Source organism: Canis lupus, chromosome 29 (genome assembly GCF_048164855.1).
Source record: "Canis lupus baileyi chromosome 29, mCanLup2.hap1, whole genome shotgun sequence".
Classification (NCBI taxonomy): Eukaryota; Metazoa; Chordata; class Mammalia; order Carnivora; family Canidae; genus Canis; species Canis lupus.
This window is the reverse complement of record NC_132866.1, coordinates 19,044,364-19,064,340: the sequence shown is the minus strand read 5'-3', so window position 1 is coordinate 19,064,340 and position 19,977 is coordinate 19,044,364. Positions and strand designations below refer to the sequence as shown.

General features: G+C 33.7%; 1 protein-coding gene across 4 annotated transcripts in view; it reads left to right on the top strand.

The window, feature by feature from the left end:
• Positions 1-19,567, top strand: part of PDCD4 (programmed cell death 4) — a 28,482-nt gene extending 8,915 nt beyond the window's left edge. For all 4 annotated transcript variants that reach the window (XM_072805343.1, XM_072805347.1, XM_072805346.1 and 1 more), the window contains exons 3-12: positions 1,749-2,051; positions 4,068-4,162; positions 5,620-5,733; positions 9,312-9,533; positions 11,204-11,301; positions 12,403-12,517; positions 15,593-15,700; positions 15,954-16,064; positions 16,710-16,849; positions 18,815-19,567. In XM_072805343.1, coding sequence (XP_072661444.1) covers positions 1,749-2,051; positions 4,068-4,162; positions 5,620-5,733; positions 9,312-9,533; positions 11,204-11,301; positions 12,403-12,517; positions 15,593-15,700; positions 15,954-16,064; positions 16,710-16,849; positions 18,815-18,875 — 1,367 coding nt within the window. In that variant the 3' untranslated portion in view covers positions 18,876-19,567. The remainder of the gene's footprint in view (positions 1-1,748; positions 2,052-4,067; positions 4,163-5,619; positions 5,734-9,311; positions 9,534-11,203; positions 11,302-12,402; positions 12,518-15,592; positions 15,701-15,953; positions 16,065-16,709; positions 16,850-18,814) is intronic.
• Positions 19,568-19,977: the final 410 nt, after the last annotated feature.

Here is a 19,977-nt window from a genome sequence, read left to right as displayed (position 1 = left end):
ATGCAGTTTGAGAATGGTTTGAAGATTGAAGGCATAGAGACTATTTAGAAGACTAATGATGTAATTGGACTCTACTTAATTATGTTTTTTATTACCACAGTGTTTGTTCTTTTATACTTTCTGTCAAGAATTACAAATATTTTAACACGTCTATGTTTTTTATAGATTGATTTAAGAAATTTTAAGTTTCAACATATTATCTTAAGATGTGTTAAAGCCTATACACATAGACTTGACATAGTCTAATTACATTTAGAGATATGTAAGACCATTTGAGGGATTCAGCTCTGACTTGAGTTAGCCACAATGAACAGAACTCTGACTCAAGGGTAACTAATTCAGTAGCTTGTTGACATAGAAAGTTTTCAGGGCAAAGCCAAAGTCTTCATGCCATTGATCTCCATGGACATTTGAATTGATAGTATGAAGGATACTCTATTAGTTGCTGAGGGTCCAGAGAAGTACAGGTAAAGGCATGGCTCCTCTTTTGAGGCTTATGACTTATTTGGAAAAGTAAGACTGCTACATAAATAGAAATAACAAAGTGTTTCCATGATTAGGTAAACGAATGGTGTGTGGGCATTAGTATTCTTGTGGCTAGAATTGTTAGGAAAGTTTTTATGGAGGTAAAATAACTTGAGTATATCCTAAAGGATTTTGATAAGTGAAAAGAGCAGTGGGGATGACATTCTAAATGAGACCATTGGGGGATCCCTGGGTGGCTTAGCGGTTTGGCGCCTGCCTTTGGCCCAGGGCACGATCCTGGAGTCCTGGGATCGAGTCCCACATCGGGCTCCCTGCATGGAGCCTGCTTCTCCCTCTGCCTGTGTCTCTGCCTCTCTCTCCCCCTATGTCTATCATGAATAAATAAATAAAATCTTAAAAAAAAATAAATGAGACCATTGGAAACTCCAATTATGTTGCTGTTTTTCAGGGAATAATGTACAAATCTTACATAGGCTGGAAGATTTTCCGAGTATGATAAGTAATATAAGTCAAGCTTCTAGAAGTGAATTAGAGCTTTGAAAGCAAACTTTATTTTTTTTTTTCAAGCTTTATTATTGAAAGCAGTGAATCCTCAACAATTCAGCTCAGTAATCATATGTGATCATTTATTTGCCAAATACCTTTCAGGCTCTTTGAATTAGTAATATTTCAACTGTCTGTAGTTAATCAGGAGATGTTTGGCACATTATTTAAATACTCTCAGCCTTAGTTTCCTTATCAGTATTAATGATCCTGTATGTAACAATTAGCTCTCAAACTTGTGGGTAAATGACAAAGCATCCAGCACAATGCCTGGTAAATGATAGTAGGCATTCTGTAAATATTTATCTTTCTTCTTTCAGGATTCTTAGTATTTTCTTACTATCTCCAATTACTTAACTCTCTTAGCTCACAAAAGTCTAAATATGGTTGTATATTAACATAGATGTTATTTTCTAAACATGTGAGATAACATGCTTTCATTAAACTCTGTTCATTAAAATTCACTGTCTTAGTTTACTTTCTATGATAATGTAACAAGCAGTCCTGTTTAGTTGTCATTTATTAGAGGGAATCATATGAAATTGCCAATATGTGAGTTACTGACCTAAAAAATAGTAATTTCATGTGCTTCAACTAATATAACTTGTAATGATAACTGGTATAACAGTGGATGATTAAAGTACTTATGTAGAAAAAGTACTTATGTAGAAAAAAAAAGTACTTATGTAGAATTTTCTTTTTTCATTTTCCTTTTTAAGATCCTGATAATTTAAGCGACTCTCTCTTTTCTGGTGATGAAGAAAATGCTGGGACTGAGGAAATAAAAAATGAGATCAATGGAAATTGGATTTCGGCATCCTCCATTAATGAAGCTAGAATTAATGCCAAGGCAAAAAGGCGCCTGAGGAAAAACTCATCCCGGGACTCTGGCAGAGGCGATTCAGTCAGTGATAATGGAAGCGAAGCCCTTAGAAGTGGAGTAACTGTACCAACCAGTCCAAAGGGAAGGTTGCTAGATAGGCGATCCAGATCTGGGAAAGGAAGAGGACTACCAAAGAAAGGTTGGTATATTCCATGTCTGAGGAAACAAATAGAAAACAGTATAGCTGGTTCTTTACATGATGGTTTCCTTGTTCCAGGAATGTAAGAAACTTAAACAATGATAATGCAAGATTTTATGATTTATGTATATTTTTACAAAGTAATCTGAAGACCATCCCACATTTTCCTTAAATTAAGTGATTTTTCGGAGGAGATTATTTTTTGGAACAGAACTTTATTATTTTCACAAAATACACATGGGTTTTTTTTGTACAGTTAGGAATTGTACATGTGTTCTCTAACTTGCTTGAAAGTAGGGTCAGAAATTCATCATACCTGGGGCACCTGGCTAGCTCAGTCAGTGGAGTATGTCACTCTTGATCTTGGGGTCATGAATTTGAGTCCCTCATTGCAGGTAGAGATTACTTAATAAACAAAAGTTTAAAAAATTGATCATACCTATTATCTAATGAATGTAATTATGTCCTTTTTAAAGAATACATGATAAATATAAATTAGATAAATATAAATTAGATTGGTAATAACTGAAACAGAATTTTAATGATTTCGTAGATCCAAGTTCCAAGTTTGTTCGTTCTTTTCTTACTATCCATCCTTTCATTCATTCAATGTAATTTATTACAAGATTTTATTTTTTAAGTAATCTTTATTACCTAACATGGGGCTTGAACCTGTAACTCCAAGATCAAGAAGAGTTGCATGCTCTACCAAGTGAGCCAGCCAGGTTGTAGTATCTTTTGGAAACTATAGTAGACTGGTCTATTTCACTGCCATGTCTAGTGCCTGGAGTAGTGATGAGCAGTTGTAGATACTTAAGTATTTGTTGATGAGGGATGTTAGCTTTGGTCTGTGGTAGGATTTTGATACAATTTGGGGATTTCACAGCTTCTGAATGGTGTGAACTTCAATTTATAGCCTAGGATTCATGTAAAATGTTTTTGTGATTGGTCAAAAACTTTTACTCTTGCTGAATGACTCTACAACCATTGGTTGGATCAGAATGAATCCTAGTAATCAGATTCTGTTTTGCTCTAGTCTTGGTATAACTACAACCTCAAAGAAATTGGTGATACTGGAAAGTTCTTAAAAAATTATACAATCTATTAAGCGTTATAAAAATACTTCAATAAGTTTTTGTAGACAAACCACCTTGAAAATTGGAATTGTTAAACTTCAGCTGGTCAGTTTGTATATAGAAGGACAGAGAAAGGGCAACTCAGGTGGCTCAACAGCTTGGTGCTGCCTTCAGCCCAGGGTGTGATCCTGGGGACCCGGGGATCAAGTCCCATGTCAGGCTCCCTGCATGGAGCCTGCTTCTCCCTCTGCCTCTCTCTCTCTGTCTCTGTCTCTCTCATGAATAAATAAATAAAATCTTAAAAAAAAAAGTACAGAGAAAATGATCAGTGCAGTTAATGCTTAAATAGCTTAGTTATTCATAACATTGCTAGTTGTCAAGGGTAGTTAATATGTATTATTACATTTAAAAAGTATTTAACATTGAAAAAACAAAAAAAAAACAAAAACAAAAAAACCCAAAACATTGAAAAAACAGAGTGGAAACTGTGCTTTGTCAAATAATTTCTCCTTTATTGAGTTTTCTATGCCACCTCTTATTGGCCCAACGTATTTCTTTTTGTTTTGGTCTTATGAAATGTCAAATAAAATTTAGAGTTCAGCTATATCATCACATCCCGTGGGGTCCCTGATAATAGTTATTTTTCTGATTTTTGTTTTGTTTTTGCTTTCATTTTAAAGCATCTGCCTTTTTAGTTTTAACTGTAAGCTATTTCAACTCAATGTTTTAGAAATATGTTATATTTAATAATTACTGAAAAAGCAGGGATTAGAGAAAAAAGAGGTTTAAAGTATAACTCAACTGGAAAAAACTGGAACAGAAATTACAGTTTTTAAACTATTATTTAATATCTGAATATCTAGAATTATTTCAGATTTCAATAAAAATTTATGAACTATGAAGTTTTGGTCTTTTCTTTCTCATTTCTAAACTTTTTCAGGTGGTGCAGGAGGCAAAGGTGTATGGGGTACACCCGGACAGGTGTATGATGTGGAAGAGGTGGATGTGAAAGATCCTAACTATGATGATGACCAGGTATCCATGTCTTTTTTTTTTTTAATCTGTGTTTAAAATACAATTTTTTTGACTTTAGGTCTGTAGTTTACTCATACATTTGTCAAATCATACATTCTGTATCTGTACTTGGTGCCTGTCACATTATGTATATATGATTTATAGTGTGTGTGTGTATATATGTGTATACACATACATTAGTGTATCTAAATCATACATACACTCAGTACTTTCAGAGTTTTAGGTAAATTTTGGATTAGGAAACCAAATTAACTGATATATGCATAATTTTCACTTCATTTCTGAAGTCAAAAGTAGGTCTTTACCGATTCATGTAGGATTATTGGATTGACTTTTTTTAAAAAAGATTTTATTAATTTTGGTGGGAGCTGGAGTGGGGGGAGAATGGGTATGAGTGGGGGGAGGGACAGAAGGAGAAGCACATTCTCTGTTGAGCGGGGAGCCTGATCAAGGTTCAGTCCCAGGCCCCTGGGGTCATGGCCAAAGCTGAACCAGACATTTAACCAACTGAACCACCCAGGTGCCCCAAGTTGACTGTTTTTCGATAAATTCTGTTGAGGTAATACAACAGAGTTTCTTTGGTAATGATAACTGGGAAGAATGTATATTCTTTTGAACATCATAAGATTTATAGATATGAGGTTTCTTTTAAAATATTACTGTTTAGGATGGTAACTCTGTGGTAAATTTTATTTTGGGATTATCTTTTTTCTACTATCTTTTTTTCAGTGTTGAGAATGTAAATTTTGTTTTTCTTCCTTATGCTGTACCTTTTATTCCCATAACTTGCTCCTTCCATAGCTGGAGGCCCCTCCCCTCTGGCAACTGTCAGTTTGTTCTCTGGGTTTACAAGTCTGATTCTTTTTTTGTTTACTTGCTTTTGATTCCACATACGAGTGAAATCATATGGTATTTGTCTTAGCCTTATTTCACTTAGCTTATTTTACTTAGATCCAAGAGGGTGTAAATTTTTAACAGATTTTATAATGAACATATATATTTTTAATGGAAAATTTCTAACTTAGACAATAAGTAGAATAGTATAACGAAAATGCTTGTACTCATCTCCCAGCTTTACCAACTTCAATAATTAATAACTCATGGTTAATCTTGTTTTATCCTGTACCTCCATATATTTTTCCTCTTGTATCCCCCTGCATGCATTCCGCACCCCAGGCTCTGGATTATTTTGAAACAAATCCCAGACATCATGACATCTGTTTTGAAGTACTGTCTTTGCATGAAAATAACACAAGGTGATGAGAATTACAGACCGGAAATTATATTGTTTTTATTCCATATTGTTTGTATAACTATTTTAGCTAATTGTTGAACATGGAAATATTTCTAAGAGAACATGAAAAAATGTAGGACTCAAATACCATAGAATCTTTGCTAAATATTCTAATATTGTCTGAATCGTTACGTCCATTAATTTATAACTCTTTCCCTCCCAGGAGAACTGTGTTTATGAAACTGTAGTTTTGCCTTTGGATGAAACAGCATTTGAGAAGACTTTAACACCAATCATACAGGAATATTTTGAGCATGGAGATACTAATGAAGTTGCGGTAGGTTTAAAATTGGAAGTATGATTTATTTAATATAGTAAAGAAAACACTGTTAAAAGAAAAACATCATATCCAAAATGATCTTGAATCACAGAATAAGTATTTTTTTTTAAAGGTTTCATTTATTCATGAGAGACACAGAGAGTAGCAGAGACACAGGCAGAGGGAGAAGCAAGCTCCCTGCGGGGAGCCTGATGTGAGACTCGATCCCGGAACTCTGGAATCATGCCCTGATCCGAAGGCAGATGCTCAACCGCTGAGCCACCCAGGCGTCCCAAGTTTAAGCATTTTCTTTTGCATAAATGAATTTCTAAGAAGTGGAGTAAAATTTCTTTAATATAGATTAGCTCTTTCTTTTTTGGCATGTGATGAGGGCTATATGCCATTTTTTCCCCTGAAAAACAGCACAGTAATATTTTAACAATTATTGTAGTTATATATTTTTATAATTTATAGTGTATAAAATAATACTAATAATTTCTAGCATCTATAGACCTTCTTAAACCTCTTTAAGGATCTCAGTTAAAAATGACTGATTTAGTTCTATTTTTTTTTTGACATTCATTTAAATGCTCAGGATTAAGATAAAATTTATCTTTGTAGTCTATCCAAAAGAAAGAGAACATAGATACAAAGATTTGAAAAAGAATATATGCAGAAACCAAGAGAAAAAGTGTATTTTTGAAACATAATTTGTAGGATGCCTGGGTGGCTCAGCAGTTGAGCGTCTGCCTTTGCCTCCGGAACTCCAGGATCAAGTCCCACATTGGACTTCCTGCAGGGAGCCTGCTTCTCCCTTTGCCTATGTCTCTGCTTCTCCCTGTGTCTCTCATGAATACATTAATAAAATCTTAAAAAAAAAAAAGAAACATAATTTGCACGGGAATATTTCCTGTGTTATGAATTGTTCATAAAGTATATCTAAAAAGGTAAAATAAAGCTACCTAACTAGGATTACAGACTTGAAGTACTAAAATGGCAACTTTTTTTTTTTTTAAGATTTTATTTATTTATTCATGAGAGTGACAGAGAGAGAGGCAGAGACATCATCGGTGGAGGGAGAAGCAGGCTCCCTGCAGGGAGCCTGATGTGGGACTCAATCCCAGGACCCCAGGATCATGCCCTGAGCCAAAGGCAGATGCTCAACCACTGAGCCACCCAGGCCTTCCCCCCTTTTTATTCAAATTGCAATTCTTTGAAGGCTTTTATGATTTTTTTTTTTTTAAATTTATTTATTTATGATCGACATGGAGAGAGAGGCAGAGACACAGGCTCCATGCAGGGAGCCAGACGTGGGACTTGATCCCAGGTCTCCAGGATCACCTGGAGGTGATCCCAGGTCTTGATCCTGGACTTGATCACCTGGACTTGATCCCAGGTCTCCAGGATCACCTGGCGCCAAAGGCAGGCGCCAAACTGCTGTGCCATCCAGGGATCCCATGAAGGCTTTTATAATTTAGACTCTTATACTTCATACTGGGCTTTCTTAGTTTGTCTGATACCATGAGATCTGATATCCTTAGATTTGTAGGATTTGAACATGAATATTTGTTGGGTTTTTCAAAGATTTTATTTATTTGACAGAGAGAGAGAGAGAGAGCACAAGCAGGGGAGTAGCAGAGAGAGAGAGGGAGAAGCAGGCTCTCTACTGAGCAGGGAGCCTGACGTGTGGCTCAATCTCAGGACCCTGGGATCATGACCTGAGCAGAAGGCAGATGCTTAACAGACTGAGCCACCCAGGCGCTCGTAAAACAAATATTCATTCAGTACATACCATGTGAAGGAATTTGTAATAGGTTTTTCTTGCCCTTCTGAAGCTTGGCCAAGTGAGGAGAAATGATATTATAAACAGATTATTAAAATAAAATGTAAAGCCCTCTGTTGTAGAGGTGGAGTTTAAGTATTATAGGGGCAGACCATTGAAATCCTATCTAGGGCAGCCCCAATGGCTCAGCAGTTGAGCATCTGCCTTTGGCCCAGGGCATGATCCTGGAGACCTGGGATCAAGTCCCACATCAGGCTCCCTGCATGGAGCCTGCTTCTCCCTCTGCCTGTGTCTCTGCCTCTCTCTCTCTCTCTCTCTCTCTCTCTCTCTCTCTGTCCCTCATGAATAAATAAATAAAAAATCTTAAAAAAAAAATGAAATTCTATCTACCTAGCATAGGACTAGTGGTATACTATGTATACTTATTAACTGAGTAGTACTATAAGCGCAGTGTTATGGAAGCATAAAATTGAGATGATTCTGAGCTACATAAGAGTGATTAGAAGTTTGCCAGGGTAAGATGGTTGAAGAGTTTTCCAGAAAGGAGAAGTATCCCTGTTTGTTTGTTTATTTTTTAAGATTTTATTTTTTTATTCATGAGAGACAGAGAAACAGAGATATAGGCAGAGGGAGAAGCAGGCTCCCTGTAGGAGCCTGATGTGGGACTCCATCCCAGGACATGGAGATCACACCCTGAGCGAAAGGTAGACACTCAACCACTGAGCTACCCAGGTGTTCTGAGAAGTATCATGTTTAAAGGCAGTGAGTCAGTGCAAGCACAGTTCAGGAGATGAAATTCAGTGGGAAGAAACTGTTAACAAGGACAGCATTAGGTGGCTGTGAAAATAGTTCTGGCACCCTTATAGCTGTATAACATGGTTTAAATACTTTGATAGATCTATAAGTAAAAGGGAAGGTACTCTAAGTTACTCTGAGTAACTGAGTTACAAGTTAGCCTCTAGGGACATACTGCCTATATTCAACTTCCAACTTGGCCACTCCAGCTATATGTCCTTAGCAAATACTCAATTTTTCATTACTTTGGGTATGATGATACCTCCCTGAAAGGGTTGAGTCTTAAATAAGATAATAGAAACTAAAGTGGCTGTTACAATGCTTGATACATTATATACAGTAGTTAGTATTAGCAGCTGCTATTATATTTTTAATAGGAAAATTTGACTTAATCCCAGCATTTAAAGAAATAACTTGACTTAAAAACAATGGTTTAAGATCTTCTTTTAAACTTATATGAACAGTATAAAGTAAACTTTAGTGGGAAGAGAAAACTTAGAGGAAAGGTAGACTATAAACAGCTTATGATAATATGAAATGAATCTTACCACAAATATTCATAGAAAAAATATTCCTAGAAATTAGGAACACCTGACTGGCTCAGTTGGAAGAGTATGTGACTCTTGATCTTGGGGTTGTGAGTTTGAGCCCCATATTGGTTTTGAGATTATTTAAATAAGAAAAATTTTTTAGAATTATAAGACACAGGGTTAATTAATTCCTAAAATCAAACTTATTAGCAGTATATAGCTTAATACTGTTTTAGGTATAATTCACATTCTTGAGTTCGGTGATGTTCAGATAGTTAAAGCTTGCCAAATGGATCAGCATTTAATTTATATGCATAGAAAGAAAGATGTATTTATCCTATTCTACAAAATTGACTGCTTTTCTGATTACTTCCAGAGGAAAAGGTAAGGATATATGGATAAAATCTTGAATTTTCAAAAATAAAATTATATTGAATTAAAAGCAATTGACATACTTTTTAGTTTTTTTTTTTTTCCTTTTTTAATAGGAAATGCTAAGAGATTTAAACCTTGGTGAAATGAAGAGTGGGGTACCAGTGTTGGCAGTGTCCTTGGCATTGGAGGGAAAGGCTAGTCATAGAGAAATGACATCTAAGCTGCTTTCTGACCTTTGTGGGACAGTAATGAGCACAAATGATGTAGAAAAATCATTTGACAAATTATTGAAAGATCTACCTGAACTGGCATTGGATACTCCTAGAGCACCACAGGTTTGTATGGCTCTTCTTTTTATTCATTCTCTTCCCCACTACACTTCCAATTATAGAAATAATTCATGTTCCTAGGAAATTTTAGTAGATAAAGAGGACAAAATGACCTGTATTTTTTACCACACAAAAATAGCCCTCTGACATTTTAGTATATTTTTGTCTAGCTGTTTTTCTTTTCTTTTTCGTTTTCAAACACAGTTTTCATCATACTATAATTTTATATTTTGCTTTTCCACCCATGCTCTGTATAGTTTGTAGTTCATTGCTTTTGCTGTCTTTATATTCTCTATTATATGTGATTAAGCTATTGTATGAGCTAGGATTTCAAAAATATGTAGATTGTTCTAATTGAAGATTGAATTGGCTTGAGTGATGTTTACTATAAAAAGAATCATAAAAAAAAGAATCATAAATAAGTCTGTTCTCTTTTATAGCTTTGTGGGGAAATTAGAAAATTCATGATTTATGTTGCTGTTTAGATTCTGTCCTCAGAGCCTTATATTTTTATTAGATTTGATACATGCTGATACTATAATGTGACTTTCTGGTTTGACAATGAAAATGTGTGAAATTGCTGCTATTGACCAAAGTTTTAAATCAAGGTAGGAGTTTAATTTAGGAATAGAGTTATAGGTCAGTTAATTCTGTTTCTGTTATACTGTTTCTGTTATACTTTCCTATGACTGATGGTAGTCTGTGTAAGGTATTGAGCTATGATTCAGGTATGGACTTTTTTTTGCTTTTTATAGCAATACTCATATTAAAAACCTGATTACATAAATACATATTATAGAATTTTTGAAAAATAAAGTCAAAAGGAAGAAAGGCCAGCAAAAATAACCATTGTTAACTATTAACATTTTGGTGTTAAATCTGTTTTACTTTCTGTGGGTATGATTTTTCATGTATGATTTTTATATATCCTTGTATTTTTTGTTTTAAAAATGAAATTATACTGTATGTGCTATTTTATAAACTTCATTTTTCTTACACCATAAAATGTGGTAAATGTATTCCCTAATGACCACATAGTATACCATCTTATGTATCATTTAACCATACCCTTATTGTTGGACACTAGAGTCGTTTCTAATTTTTGTAAGCAATAATGCTATGAAAAGGAGTGCCTGGTTGGTTCAATCTGTGGAATAGGTGACTTTTGGTCTCAGGGTCATGAGCTCAAGTTTTACATTGGATGTGGAGCTGACTTTAACAACAACAAACATAAATAATTCTATGAATATACTTTTAGATAGAAACTTCTACACAAAGTTTTCTCCATACAATAAATTATTTTGATCAAAGAATTTTTGAGAAAACCTAGTCCTATGTTTTTGTTTGATTCTAGAAGAGAGTTTTCTCTTGAATTTAGGCCATTGGCTTAACAAATATTTTTGACTATACTATGTTTCAGGCAGGTATTGGGAAATTCAGTATTGAGCAAAACTGATGTATGTCTGCCCTATGGTACTTATCTTGAAGGTTAAGATGTGGGAGCATAAGCCAACCATAACTAGCAGGTGCTAAATTGATGTCTTTGAATGTTCCGACATGTCTTAGATATTGACTGTGTAATTCAGTCAGTCTTCATCATTGGTGTGTTTAGAAATTGTGTCCTGTAAAGGTTTATTTTAGGGTGTTTTATATAGCTTTTTTTTTTCTTATTGTAGTTGGTGGGCCAGTTTATTGCTAGAGCTGTTGGAGATGGAATTTTATGTAATACCTATATTGATAGTTACAAAGGAACTGTAGATTGTGTACAGGCTAGGTAAGTAAATTAATTTTCCTACTTAGAATTTCAAAAGGGGAAAATTCTACAGGATTTATTGAAATGATATTTGAATTAATCAGACATTGTAGACATCTGTCATTTGTGTGCATTCTCCACTGCTAAAATTGAGAGATTGTTGACATGATATTAACAGGAAGAAGATATATTATAATGTAGAAGTTTGGGATCTTAGCTAAACCATCAGCTACCTTTATGTCACACCTCTCTTCCCTGGGCCTCAGTTTCCTTATTTATAAAATGGAAGATTGCACTGAGAATATTTAAGGTCTGTTCAAGATTTTACGTTCTGTAATTATTTAATATTCTGATAAGATGGATAGTATTAACAAAGGAGCCCTATTTCCTATTTTATATTTATCTGCTACAGCAATATTAGGAAATAGTGTTTTTTCACTCTTGGTCTTTGGTATAATTTAAGCTAAATGTAATATTTGGGAGTCATCTGTATGATTTTTAGAATTTTCTAGAAACATAGATTTGGTCCTAGCCATGTATTAGATCTTAGGTATAGATCTTAACTTAATTTTTTAGGACTACGCAGATCAGAGTACAATGATTGCCCTGGTGGGAAGGCGTAGATCTATGTAAAAGTTAAGTTTTATGCAAAATGTTTTTTCTTAGTATAATTATTTTGTAATAAGTTTAGTTTTTTATGACTGAGAAATAAAAATGAGTATGAGAATAATGAAAAAAGTAACTTTTTTTTTTTTTGCTCCCAACTTTTTATTTTAAAAAGTTGCTTTTTAAAAGACTTTTGAGTTTTAGGTTGCTTTCATGTTACATGAAAACTTTTAGGGATGCCTGGGTGGCTCAGCGGTTGAGCATCTGCCTTTGGCTCAGGGTGTGTATCCTAGGGTCCAGGTTCAAGTCCCACATCAGGCTCCTTGAAGGGAGCCTGCTTCTCCCTCTGCCTATGTCTCTGCTTCTCTCTCTGTGTCTCTCATGAATAAATAAATAAAATCTTAAAAAAAAACAAAAACAAAACTTTTAAATCAGCCTCAAACATGTCCAAGTTGTCACAGATATTTGTTGTTATTGTGTGTGTGTGTGTGTGTTTTTTTTTTTTTTTTTTGATAGAGCTGCTCTGGACAAGGCTACTGTGCTCCTGAGTATGTCTAAAGGTGGAAAGCGCAAAGACAGTGTGTGGGGTTCTGGAGGTGGACAGCAGTCTGTTAATCATCTTGTTAAAGAGGTAACTACTGGGTATTGTCTTTAACTTAATTTACATGTATTTCTTTAGATAAGTAAACTATGCCCTCTAGCTGGCATTTTTGCAGAGAAAAATTAAGTTCAGGCTTAAAGCTACTGATGGAAAATTGGATAACCTTCATATATTTGGCTTTATATCCTGGTGCTATAAATTATACAATAATTATATAATTGTTATTAAATTTTTATGGTTTCTGACTTAAAAGTAAGACTAAGTTAAAAGGGCTTTCAAAGGAGGGCTGTATTTGAACCTCAAAGGAATGCCTGAAATCCTTTTTATATTGATATTTAAAATTTTTCAGATACTGTCAAAATAAGACTTCCTAAGTTATTCAATAAAGAACTATATTTTTATATATGAATAGTTTGAAACTGGATACTCTTAGATCATAAGTGATGAATTATGAACACTAGGGTAGATCAGAGTAGTAAATTTTTGTAAGGAAATTCACTACTTGTATGCATGCTTTAAAAGTAAAAATTATTTATTGCATTAAAATGCAAGATTTATTATCTATGGATTTTTTTTCTGGCAATAAAGTAATATTCTGTAACAGGAAACGAGAAAAAGTATTTAATCTTTTTGCAGATTGTTAAGAAAATTAGAAGATTTATAGCTCATGTGCTTCTGATTTTTTAGTATAATCTTTTCATGTGACTAGAGTTTTGATATTTAATCTTTTAATGATATGCGTTTCTAGTTTGGGGGTTAAGGAGCTGAAAGTACAGATTTTTGACCAGTTTGCTTTTCTATATCTTAAGGTAGATAAGCTGGTGTTTGTAATATCATGATCACAATATTTGCTTTTAAAAAATTTTTCAAGTTGTTAGGAAGATTGAGGTATAAACACAGTCAAGATATCAGCAGTTTGTCAAAATTACATAAAAGGCATCTAGATGGGAAAGGAAGAAGTAAAACTATTTGTTCTGAGATGACATGATCTGTATACAGAAAATCTGAATCTACAAAAAAAAAAAAAAATGAAAACAACCAAACTGTCAACAAAATAAATGAATTCAAGGTTGTAGAATATAAGATCAGTATACAATATTCAGTTCTAGTTCTGTACACTAGCAATGAATGATATGAAGTGAAGTTAAGAAACAGTTGCTTTTACAATAGAATAAAAAGAATACTAAAATGCTTAAGAATAAATTTAACAAAAGCAGTGCAGTTCTTGTACACAAAAACTGCAAAACATTGTTGAAATGAATTACACCTAAATAAGTAGAAAGATATCCAAATATCCTGTGTTTATGGATTGGAAGACATAATATCGTTAAGATCATAATGGTCAGAGCACCTGGCTTTCTCAGGTGGAGGAGCTTGTGACTCTTGCTCTCAGGGTTATGAGTTTGAGCCCCCATACTGGGTGTAGAGATTACTAAGAAAAAAAAAAACTTAAAAAAAAAAAAAAGATGGCAGTACTCCCCTAAAATTAGTATTTTGAGAGACTGCCAAACTATTTTATGTGAATTATCTCAACCAAAAAATAGTCAAGATAAAAGTTGAAATAAAACTACCAATAAAGGAGTGTGAGGTTGACATGATCTGGATTGTCATTTATTTTTACATGGGAGGATAGTTGGACCAAGAGGACTTTTAGAAATGTATACATGTTTTTATAATTTATCATTCTAGGGCACGTGGGTGGCTCAGTGGTTGAGCATCTGCTTTTGGCTCAGGGCATCCTGGGATCGAGTCCTACATCAGGTTCCCCATAGGGAGCCTGCTTCTCCCTCTGCCTGGGTTTCTCCCTCTCTCTCTGTGTCTCTCATGAATAAATAAATAAAATATTAAAAAAATAATTATTCTAGAAAAATGCATGGAACCCGATAGGAAACATTTAAATACTTTAAGTTGCATAACAAAGTTATAAAACTATAATAAGTAATATAATTTAAATAATAAATGTATTACCTTATAATTATAAAATAAAAACACTTTAGTCAAATGCCATGCTTTAAATATTTACTTTCCTAAAGCAGGATAATAGGAATTATTAGGATGTTTTCTATTGATCAAATTTTATTTTACCTTTCATGAAAATACATCGCAGGAGTTGAAGTCAAAGAGACTTAAATGAGATTATTTAACAGCCTGCATTCATTGAGCATGTACTGGGTGCAGAGGTGATTTTAACAGGCAGTTAAAACTATAGGGAAGAACATTCTGATTGAAGTGCTTGTGCTGGAAAACTTTTTCACCTTTTCTCTGGAGTCATAGAGGTTATTGTGTTTGAACAAGAAAGTCAAGTCTTGCCTCTTTAGCTACAACTAGAAGCAGAATTGCTGATGAACATCTTAGATAATGGGTTTCAAATCCTTAGCTGTAGAGAAGAGAAAGTATATAAACATTTTCCTCTGTATAGTAAAGCTCTATTATCATCACTCATTTTTTGGCTGCTAGTGCACTGTTTAAGGTCATCCTGATGGAAGTGAAAGTTTGTGACACTTTATTAAAAATATATTTTGAGACTTTCAGTCAGTGCCCTCTAGTGGTCTTTAAAATCCCTTGTTTTATAGTGAGCACTGAAGTACTATGGTTACAGCGCAAGCCACGTACATCTAAAGACTACTAGATCTCAGTGATCATTAAGACACACTGAAGCACTGTATTCTCTTTATAATTATGAACCACTTAAAAATTGGAGGTTTACTTTTTAATTATGAAAAAAACTTGTAATAGTGTCAAGTCTCTATGTTCTTACACAGCTGTTTGTAATCTGCTTTGAGAGTAAATAAATCATATAGGCAAAAAGCAGTTCTTTTTGGTAAAAATTAGGAATTTTAGGGGTGCCTTGGTTGCTTAGTTGGTTGAGCATCAGAATTTTGGTTTTGATTCAGGTCCTGGTCTGGCATTTGTGGGATGGAGCCCCACCACAGGTTCTGTGCTGGGTGTGGAGTTTGCTTCAGATTCTTTCTCCCTCTGGCCTTTGCCCCTCTGTGCCACATGTGCATGGGCACGTTCACGCTCTCTCTCTAAAAAAATGAATGAATAAAATCTTTAAAAAATAAAAATTAAGAATTCTAACATTTCAATTTTTAAATTTGATAGATTGATATGCTGCTGAAAGAGTATTTACTCTCTGGAGACATATCTGAAGCTGAACATTGCCTTAAGGAATTGGAAGTACCTCATTTTCACCATGAGCTTGTATATGAAGTAAGATTACTGTGACATTCCAAAGAGAATTATTAAGTGTTCCTTTTTGAACCATCATGACTGAATGCTTCTTTAGGAGTATATGTCTTTTTTTTTTTTTCCTTTTTTAAAAAATTTAATGTTCAGGGAGTAAGTTTTTAAAAAAATTTTTGTAATGATTAAAATTACATATCAGACAAAAGTGATCTGATACATTTTAGGAGCAGTTTCTTACATGAATTAATGACCAAACATTTGTTCATTCAATTTTTAGGCCATTGTAATGGTTTTAGAGTCAACTGGAGAAAGTACATTTAAGATGATTTTGGATTTATTAAAATCTCTTTGGAAATCTTCTACCATTACTCTAGACCAAATGAAAAGAGTAAGTATAACATTTTGAATACTTTTTAGACTTACACCTTAAATGTCAAGTGTTTGAATAAAGATTATGAGTTGTCAATGAAATGTTCTTTTAGGTATGTTTAATAGTACTGTTCCTATAGTGTTGTTTTTTTTGTTTTTAGTGGTTGTGGTTATTTGACCTCTTGTAGCCATTTCTTGGAACGTAACACTTTATTGGGTTTTTTAACTTTTTTTTTTTCTTTTTTTTTTAAGATGTGATTGTTCTTCCTCAGGAGTTCTGCTTTTAAGTTTTATGATAGTTTCTATTTTATATCTGGCAACAAACATGAACATGATCTTTTAACAAATATACTTTAAAGCATTTAATTTATTCATATTGGTGAGATTCTTGTCTTACATTTTTAAAAAGTGTGGTAAGTGTATATAGAGAAGTAGATAGTGAAGAAATATGTCCAATGTCTGAAATCTACCTAAACTCTTTTGAGAGAACAGTTTTAAAGAAAATATACGTACTGTCTATTTTTCAAGGATCAGATCTGGATTAGATCAGTCTAATTTTATGGACATTTAAGGCCTTAACTGTAGCTTGATGACAATGATGGGTTGTATGGCATTATGTGTTTCGTCTGGGCTAACAATTCTGTATATAATTTTATTGTTTTAGGGTTATGAGAGAATTTACAATGAAATTCCGGACATTAATCTGGATGTCCCACATTCATACTCTGTGCTTGAGCGATTTGTAGAAGAATGTTTTCAGGCTGGAATAATTTCCAAACAACTCAGAGATCTTTGTCCTTCGAGGTATGTTATTACTTTTTCCACGTAAAATATTGGTGGCATGTTTGGAAGGCTAAGGTAATTTTCTGTCATTCCAGAAAAATAACACTATCTCCCCTGAAGCCACTCAAGAGTGAAAATCATCTGTTGTGAGCATATGGGAAAACAAGGGCGAAGTTTATTTTGCCCTTGGGCAAAGGGGTACTTCATGAACCCTTGGTTCATTGGAAGGAAACTAACTCTGTGTAGTAGTTCTTTGTACTAGGTTCTGTTCTAAGTAGTTGAAATATTCAGAGTAGATATTATTTGCCAGTAAGATGAGAAAATTGAGGTTTAAAAAAATTAAAAAAAAAAGAAAAAAGAAAATTGAGGTTTAAGGAAGTGTAATATACCTTTTCTAAGGTCACACGTAGTAGAGGCCAAGGATGAATCCTTACCTTTCCTGGCTTCAAAGATGTAGGCTCCCTCCTGTACTCCATGTAGCTTCTTTTTGCTCCTTCATGGAATGGAGAATTGAGGCTAATTGGACAAGTGTATGTGCATGATTCTTTGGAGATGATCTATTTGCACTACTAGGATCTCTTTGAGATATTGATGAATTTTTTTGTGGCTAAAATAAAACTTATAATGAAGTTTATAAATAAATAGATATAAATGATAGCTAGGCTTGTGTACATCTGCTTTATGAACATTTTGTTTTTGTAATTTTTAATCTGAAAAAATTACAAAGCTTTGTCTGTTTTTATTGAAGTGGATTGTGAGAATTAAATCTCAGAAAAATAGTTCCTGGTAGTGTCTTTTGCTTTACAAAATTTAGAAGCCATTAAGAGAGGAGAAAGGTAGAGCTTAATGACTTTGATAAAAATGTTTGAAAATATAGGTCTCTAAAAATACGTAAATAGATCTCTGCTTGGTGATGGCATCATTTATGTGCCAAGTAGTATATACAAGTAAAAACTGTCAACTTTGGTAAGAGTTCTTGCTTCTTGCTACTTACTGCTTTGTTCCCCATTTCAGTTTCCTAATATTATGTCTGAAGCTTTTATGTGCAGGAAAATGTAGCTGATTTCTACTTAAACTATGAAAAGGGGTCAGCACTTTGGCACTAGCTTTTTAAGGTTTTCAGCCTTTGTTCACAAGTCTAACTGGTCATTTCTACTGTGGCTTTTACTATCATGGATCAGTTAAGGAGATACCTAAATGTTCTTTTTATGCCATAGAATTTTGACTTTTTAATCCTCTACCCATTAGTTTAGTTGAGTGAAGTGCATATTTGTGTGTGGTATTGAATGCTTGCGCATGTTGGTCTAGGGTCAGAGAATGAGGGCTAGTCCTGAGCAAACTGTTTTCCACTTATTGCTTTAGGCTGCTGGTCAACTGTTGCTACTGCTTATAGCTACATACAGCCTAAGTGTAGTTACAGTATGAAGCAAGGCCTCTTGAGTTTGAAATAGCAGGAATCCCGAAATGGGGCATAGAACAGAATTAATTGGGTTCTGATTTGTTTGTCCATGTACAGGTTATGGCTTTTCTACATTTGAGGGAAAATTACAAAAAATTTTTAAACATGGATATTTTCATAGGTTCTGTAGCTCTAGTTTGCATAATTCCAAATCATGTTGTCTTTGACTCATGTTTAGTTTTTAAATACTAAAAGCATAATTGAAGGAAATATTAAAATTCTAAATAGCATGTTTGCTTTATATTTTAACTTTAACATGACTCCATTTGGACAATGAACTTATTTCAATAATTAAGCTTTTATTTAACTAAAAACTGCTTAGATTAGCAAGTTCATTTAATTTGTTATATTCTAGGATATATAGCAGGGAAACAGTCTTTTTCAAAAGAATTAGAGGCACGCTCATTTTTTTTCTTTTTTTTTAACCTAATGACTAACCAAAAGAACCCATGGGCTTTCTTTTGTTTCTTTTTGGTCTTTAGTCAAAATTGGTATCCATTTTCACGTTTGTGTTCTTTCCGTTACAGGGGCAGAAAACGTTTTGTAAGTGAAGGAGATGGAGGTCGTCTTAAACCAGAAAGCTACTGAATATAAGAACTCTTACAGTCTTAGATGTTATTAAAAAATATAAATATATCTGAATTGTAAGAGTTGTTAGCACAGGTGTTTTGTTTTTGTGGTTTTTTTTTTTTTTTGAAGCACTTGTTTTTGGGTACAAGGCATTTCTGAAATTTTATAAACTTACAATTTAAGGGGAATTTTTAAAGGAAATGTTTTCTTTTCTTTTTTCTTTTTCTTTTTTTCTTTTTGAGGGACAGAAGAGTAACCACTTCTTAAGTGGAATATTCTCATAAGCTACCTTTTGTAAGTGCCATGTTTATGACCTAATCATTCCAAGTTTTGCATTGATGTCTGACTGCCACTCCTTTCTTTCAAGGACAGTGTTTTTGTAGTAAAATCACTGGTTTATACAAAGCTTTATTTAGGGGGTGAAGTTAAGCTGCTAAAAACCCCATGTTGGCTGCTGCTGTTGGAATACTGTGCTTTGGGAGTAAAAAAAAAAAAAAAAAGTTATTTCTTTGTCTTACAGAATTGTAAGAAAATGAGTTAGTCATAAGACTTATTCATTTTTCCAGGGAACATATTGATTGGTCTTAAAGACTAGACAGTTAGATAAATGGTGGCTGGAACATCTATTTTTCTACAAAACTGGAAAAATGAACCCGGTTCTAAAAGAATGTATGACAAAATAAAACATGTGAAGCAGTGTTGATTCTTTATTGGGAGTACATTTATTTTAGGCCTTTTTAAAAACTTTTATCTTACACAGTAAATTTTAAATCCTATCGGGGAGCATATTTGAAGCTAGTGAATTTAAACTTTGGTCTTTGCAAACTTTTAAATCAAAAAGTATAATAGTAAATTCTTTTAATATCTGTGGGAAATGAATACATGTTTTTTGATCTTATCTATAAAGCTCAATGAAGTTTGTAAAATATATCTTTCATCATTCTTAACTTGTTACTAATGTTTGTGTTATAAAAAATTATCTTCAGAGACTCAAAAACTTTTGCATTTATTCAGTGTCTGAGAAGATAGTAGCTACCAATAAGTAATAGTTCTCTAAAGAATGAGCACATTTCTAACCTCTCTTGCAGAGCCTAATTATTCAGCAAGGCCTCAAGGTCTA